The sequence below is a fragment of the Bison bison genome, unplaced genomic scaffold (assembly GCF_000754665.1).
Source record: "Bison bison bison isolate TAMUID 2011002044 unplaced genomic scaffold, Bison_UMD1.0 scf7180017864390, whole genome shotgun sequence".
In the NCBI taxonomy this organism is placed as follows: Eukaryota; Metazoa; Chordata; class Mammalia; order Artiodactyla; family Bovidae; genus Bison; species Bison bison.
In genome coordinates, this window is record NW_011494962.1 from 1,143,164 (window position 1) to 1,149,715 (window position 6,552).

The 6,552-nt window shown below is 35.5% G+C and overlaps 1 protein-coding gene and 1 non-coding gene across 2 annotated transcripts in view; one reads left to right on the forward strand and one right to left on the reverse strand.

Moving 5' to 3' along the window:
- Positions 1 to 5,324: 5,324 nt before the first annotated feature.
- LOC105002144 (killer cell lectin-like receptor 5) overlaps positions 5,325 to 6,552 on the reverse strand; it is an 11,574-nt gene continuing 10,346 nt past the window's right edge. Inside the window, exons 8-9 of the mRNA XM_010858660.1 lie at positions 5,567 to 5,732; positions 5,325 to 5,472 (exon numbers count right to left, since the gene is read on the reverse strand). Of these exons, the coding sequence (XP_010856962.1) occupies positions 5,603 to 5,732 (130 nt within the window). The 3' untranslated portion in view covers positions 5,325 to 5,472; positions 5,567 to 5,602. The remainder of the gene's footprint in view (positions 5,473 to 5,566; positions 5,733 to 6,552) is intronic.
- Positions 5,931 to 6,002, forward strand: TRNAC-GCA. Its single transcript has one exon. It is a non-coding gene; the product is annotated as a tRNA-Cys (tRNA).

A 6,552-nucleotide genomic window follows, 5' to 3' on the forward strand; every position in this document is an offset into this window, starting at 1 on the left:
GGAACCTGGTTTACTAAAGTCCATCAGAGTTGTAAAGAGTTGGACATGACTTAGCAACTGAACAACAAGAAGTGAATGAGAAACGTGAAATGTGACCCTTCCCTCATCTTTACTGTTGACCTATAGATGCTTCTTGAATATTACCACTCAAAACTAATATGAATAAAATTACTAATTTCACTGTAGAGGATTAAAACAATATCAGATAAAAGTCATTTTCAGAGCATATACAGCTTGAAATCTTTCAAAACATTGTCACTACAACAGGATGATATAAATCTTACTTCTCTCACAAATTCTTTAAAATTACTTGCCATTCTTTCTTTAAAACAAATGCCGTTCAGCACTCAAACAAAATTTAAACTAATAAAATGAAGATAAGAACCACAACCTAGATATTTATTGTGAATAAAAATCAAGATAATAATGATTCATCTTCTGAATTAAGGGTGTAAGAAAAATCTGTAGTGCAAAATTCTTAACTGTGTGGTTTGGTTTGTGTCTTCTTAGAAATATAACAGCAGGCACTTAAGATTTATTTTTCTGTAAATGGATTGTAAAAGTCCATTTAAAAATATTTATCTGTAGTCAATAAAAAAATCTTCTATCATGTTCCAGGGATAACTAATCAAACTTCTCATCAGTCCTGTAGTATTTTGATGATACATTTATGGATACTATCGCCAACCTAAAGGAACACTAATTCCCACATGTACTGTCGAGAATATATAACAATTAAGAGAACAATCAATTTTTTTCTGTGAATGGATGACAAATTAACACTTTTGTGCTTTTTAAAGTTATGAATCAACAGATCCCTCAAATTTAGGATTTATGTATAAAATGTTTTGTGTTCAGTGGGTACATCAATTCTTAGAAAAATTATTAAATACAAAAGTCACCTGAGAATGGTCAAGTAAAGTGTGAACTTCTTTAAAACGTCTAATATTTATGTAAACTAATATTATATAGTACTTATCCTCCTTCTCACTACTTTCTATTTTTTTCTTCAAATAAATATACTTATTAAGTGTTTGTTACACGTAAAGAATGCTCTGAACTTTATTGGTATACAGTACCCATTCTAGAAAATAAAGCAGCAGGCCCCAACCTTTTTGGCACCAGGGACGAGTTTTGTGGAAGACAATTTTTCACTACTTTTTTTCTTGAGTTTTGGGGAACAGAAAACTTGCTTTTAATATACAGATCACTGAACTGAAAGGACCTGCCCGTGAATCTGATCCCAGTGAACATAACTCAATGATCCTTATTCACAACTTGACTTTATTGAAATGATGAGATCCTAGACTTCAAGATGAGCACATTTTGAATGTGGGAAAGATGTGAGTTGTGTTTACATCTTTCCCACATTGTGTTTCCAAAGTTAGCCACAAAAATCTCTCCTTTTCTCATGTTCTCTGCTATGTATCTATGGTTACCTTCATCAAAGCATGTAGTTTATTTCCCTTCTGCTTGAACTGGTCTTATGGCTTGTGTTAACCAACACCAAACCTTAAAACTATTTAAATCTTGAACTACCTACACCATAGAAAAATAAAGACATTTCTGTGACCATATTGGTTTAGAAGTCCACTGACTAAAAGGGATGTTGAGTGAGCAACAAATTAACCCTTTCTGGACAGGGAGGCCTGATGTGCTGCAGTCCATGGGGTCTCAAAGAATCAGACACAATTGAGCCACTGAACTGAACTGAACTGAACCCCATCTCAGTTGTAGGTTTATCACATCTCATTCTGTTCAATACTATTTTCTTTCTTTTCCATTAAGAGCCCCTTTGACACAATAATCTCTGTCTCAGACACAATTTCCTTGGAAGCCTGACATACTAAAAAAAAATTGAGATTTGGGGGATTTATCGATATATTTTTCTAGATATAAAATCCACTAGGAGTCCTCTCCTGATTTATTCTTAAATTTGAGTGGCACCCCTTATGTGTACTTCCCAGAGAACTTGTTCTTATTCTAACACTGCTATTCTACTGCAAAACTGCAAAGGCCATATAGTCTTTTGAGTTCCCCACTATTTTTATTGAACACAGAACCATTATTTATGATTTTCTAAGGTTACCAGCATAATATCACCTGCCATTAATCAGTATACTATGCTTCTGCCAATGCTTCTTTGAGTAGGTATATGAGAAGATATATGTAGCTACGTGTTTCAGGGCATGAGTTGTGGCATTAAGATGTGTGCATTTGGGAGCTCAGCTCGGTGCTCTGTGGTGACCTAGAGAGGTGGGATTAGGGGCAAAGTGTTTCATTTTAGTCATTCAGTCGTGTCTGACTCTTTGAGACCCCGTGGACTGCAGTACACCAGACCTCCCTGTCCATCACCAATTCCCAGAGCTTACTCAAAATCACGTCCATAGAGTCAGTGATGCCGTCCAACTGTCTCATATTCTGTCGTCCCCTTCTCCTCCTGCCTTCAATATTTAATGTGTGTATATTTATACCTATAGCTGATTCACTTTCCTGTATAGCAGAAACACAACACTGTAAAGCAGTTATACTCCAATAATAAAATTAAAAAATAAATTAGAAAAAACATATCTGCATCAAATTCTAGGTCTGTTACTAACTTGTTCTACAACCTTGGAAAGTTAACCACTTCTCTTTTCTATAAAATATTGCAATCTACTTCATAGGGTTATCTTGACTAATGCATGTAAATACTTAGCACTTGACACATAGTAAATTTTAAATATGTGCTCAGTATTATTCAGTTCAGTTCAGTCGCTCAGTCTTGTCTGACTCTTTGCAACCCCATGAATTACAGCACGCCAGGCCTCCCTGTCCATCACCAACTCCTGGAGTTCACTCAGACTCACGTCCACCGAGTCAGTGATGCCATCCAGCCATCTCATCCTCTGTCGTCCCCTTCTCCTCCTGCCCCCAATCCCTCCCAGCATCAGAGTCTTTTCCAATGAGTCAGTATTATTACTTTATCTTAAAATCTCTAGACTGTCAAGGAATATATTTAATTTGGGGTAATTTTTGTTTGTACAGGCAAAATTAGTGCATATTTATAGGAGCTTTCTTGCAACTATCAGCCAGCATACACCTCTTCTTCTGAGAACATCCCACTCTCCAATACATAGAGCTATGGCAAAGGTGATGTGTTTTCTGGGCTTAGCTTTTCCTTAATGTGCCATTATTTACTATTTTTTTTTCTACTGAAATTAAATGAGAAGAACCTCTCTCATAATACTCATAATAGAAGCCATAAAATAGGGGGCCTGAGAATAGATATTGTCCATGTTTTCTATTATATGGAAGAAATCTATATTCATGAAAATTTTTTTTTTAAAACCCCACCCTGAGACAGGCAGAGAAAAGGAATGGATCACCCTGGTAGAGTTCAAGTTCCAGCTCCAGTTTCCCTTGTGGCTAAGCTACTCCATCTCCTTTCTTATGGTTTGTTTATTCAAACTTTCTTTCAATGTTAGGGGCTAAGCAAGTATATTTCCAAAAGTTCTCCCTTTTTGCCCACACTAGGTTAAATTCTGTTTCTGTCACTTGTAATTAATAAACTCTACCTGAAATATAACAAGTAAAAGGAAAGGAAGATAGTAAACAAAGAAAAGAGTGTAGGTAATTGAATGAAGAAATAAGGGGAGAGGAAGGAGTGCAAGATAGAAAAAAGGGAGGTAGATTAAAAAAGGTTAAAAAGTTAATGTGATATTTATGAAGAGTGTGCATTCAACCATCATAATTTCTACATTTGCCATCATTATTTATAATAAAAATACCTTTAAGTCATACAATGTTTCACAGTTTATAAGAAACTTCAAATTTTCCTTCTCATCTTAAATAGTAGCTAACATCTACTGGACACACTCTTGTCTTTCTCCTAAATGCCTCAAACAGATGATCCTGCCTAATCCTCAAACAACTATGAGCTTCAGCTATTATTCTCATCTTGTAAATTAGGAAACTGAGACTCATAGAATAACTGGCAGAATCGTAGGTATACTGATAGTGCAGTAGAAGTATTTGAGTCCAGGTGGCTCAGATGGTAAAGCGTCTGCCTGCAATGTGGGAGACCTGGGTTCAATCCCTGGGTTGGGAAGATCCCCTGGAGAAGGAAATGGCAACCCACTCCAGTACCCTTGCCTGGAAAATCCCATGGATGGAGGAGCTAGTAGCCTACAGTCCATGGGATCGCGAAGAGTCAGACACGACTGAGCGACTTCACTTTCTTTTCTGGTCTATTATCTCTTACAGCAAAAGTCTCTCTACCGTTACCTGTGACAATAAATCATATGTTATCCTAAATGAAATGAATATTCCTTGATATAAACTTCAAGCTTCAACATTAGGAAGCAATTGAAAAATCCATAAAGAAAACTAAGTGCACGGGACCAGAGTAGTAAGAAGAAAACTAAGAAAGAACAAAAGCTGTTAAAAGTAAAATAATATTGTGTCCAAAGATGACAATGCTGCTGCTGCTGATAATGTGTCAAAAAGAATGAAATAAGTACTCAGTAAAATTCTATTGATAGATCAAATAGCATGAAATAAAATATTTTATCTCAGAAATAACATTTTGAAATAAATTGAATTTATGAATTAAACTTACTGCTTAAAAGAGACAGATAAAAAGATTCAAAGTGGGTGAATGAGTGAATAACAGATAATTAGTGTCAAACAAAAGCAGTACCAATAAAGAAGAGAAAAGAGAAGATGAATAATGACATTCTAAGATGATTGAGAAGTGAGAAAGTACATAATCAGTGTAGAAGTTTTGCTCAAGTACAGTTACTGTGAAAAGAAACCCATAAAAGGAGTGATTAGAAGACATGGATATAACAAATAGATAGAGATGTATGGGTCTATTTATGGATTGAAAGTAATGCTCTTTAAGTGGAAGTGGTTGCATGTAGGCAATGGAGGAATTAATGACGTAACAACTTGAAACTGTGGGATTTAGGGGAGAACCGACCCAGCTTCTATTTAAAAATAGCCTTCAGCAGGAAGTTTAACTTTTCCACTAAGATGAGAAACAAGAAATTAAAGATGTTAAATGAAACTGATATATTGAAAATCTGCTAGGAAGACTTTTGCAAGCAGTTTTGAGAAACAGATAACTTTAGCAATTTGTTTTAATTAATTTAAAAAAGTTTTCTGCCTTTTATTATTATTATTCATATTTCTTTGTATTTTTTACATTTTTGTATGCTATGTTGTAAACCGTTTATCACTTATATTCCCCACTATATTTGTTTTACAGGATTATTTTCATAGGTCACAACTGAAAATAAATAAGTAGATTTTTAAATATAAAAAGACTCCTAGAAACTAAGTATTTATGACAAATATGTTTATTAATTCATTTGTATAATTCTCAAAAAATCAAAAGGTCCTGAGTGTCTATGCTTTGTGTGACACTCTGATATTTTTGCTTTAACTCTGGACTCTGGATTCTTCTTTCATGGAGTCATTTATCAGTTTCTGCCAAAAACAAAAAAGTTATTAATAAGGTAAAGTGACAGTAGAATAAAGACAGGCAGATTGTGAATCTGGAATATTACTGAGACGCGCAAACCTCATCAGTTTTCTTTTAACCTTCTTCTTCTGAGTTTTAAGCACAGACAGGCTTCTCACACAGGCACGAGGAAGACACGGTGCAGTTATCTATGCCGACAGTGTGCACTCCTGCATACACACATTTCCCCTGGAAATCCGTACTTGGCTTTGGTAGACGCCACTTGCTGTGTTCAAATAAAGTAACATTACTTTAGAACATGATGTGTAAAATTTATTATACCTGGCACTGCAGGGAATTCAGGGGAGTAAAGGCACTCACTCTCCCTCTTTTCAAAGAACTCACACGATGGTATACACACACAGAGATAGGCATATGATAAGTAAGTTTCACAAAATGTGTTAATTATTTCTTAGTACTGGCTTCCCTGATAGCTCAGTTGGTAAAGAATCCGCCTGCAATGCGGGAGACCCAGGTTCGATTCCTGGCTCGGGAAGATCCCTTGAAGAAGGGAAAGGCTACCCACTTCAGTATTGTGGCCTGGAGAATTCCATGGACAGTCCATGGGGTCGCAAATAGTTGGACAGGACTGAGAGACTTTCACTTTTACTTTATTGTCCAAAATGTTTGTTCATTTTTTTTTTCTGTAACAGTTTATGGAAAAATCAGAACAAACTTTTGGCCAACCCAATATTTTATATGTGGGAAAAGGTACACCTGTATAAAAACGAAGAGACTGGTCCAGTTGGGAAAATTATGACAATAGCAGGAAAGACAGGACATATGATCTGGGATACAGAATTAAGTTTAAGTATAGATCAGCACAACTACAATATTGTAAAGTAATTAGCCTCCAATTAAAATAAATTAATTTTAAAAAGAAAACACACGCATGTACAGTTGCAGCTGGAATGGAAATACTTTACTTGTAAGTATGTACTGGGACGACCCAGAGGGATGGTATGGGGAGGGAGGAGGGAGGAGGGTTCAGGATAGGGAACACATGTATAATTTTTTTTAATTAAAATTGAAAAAAAAAAAAGAAA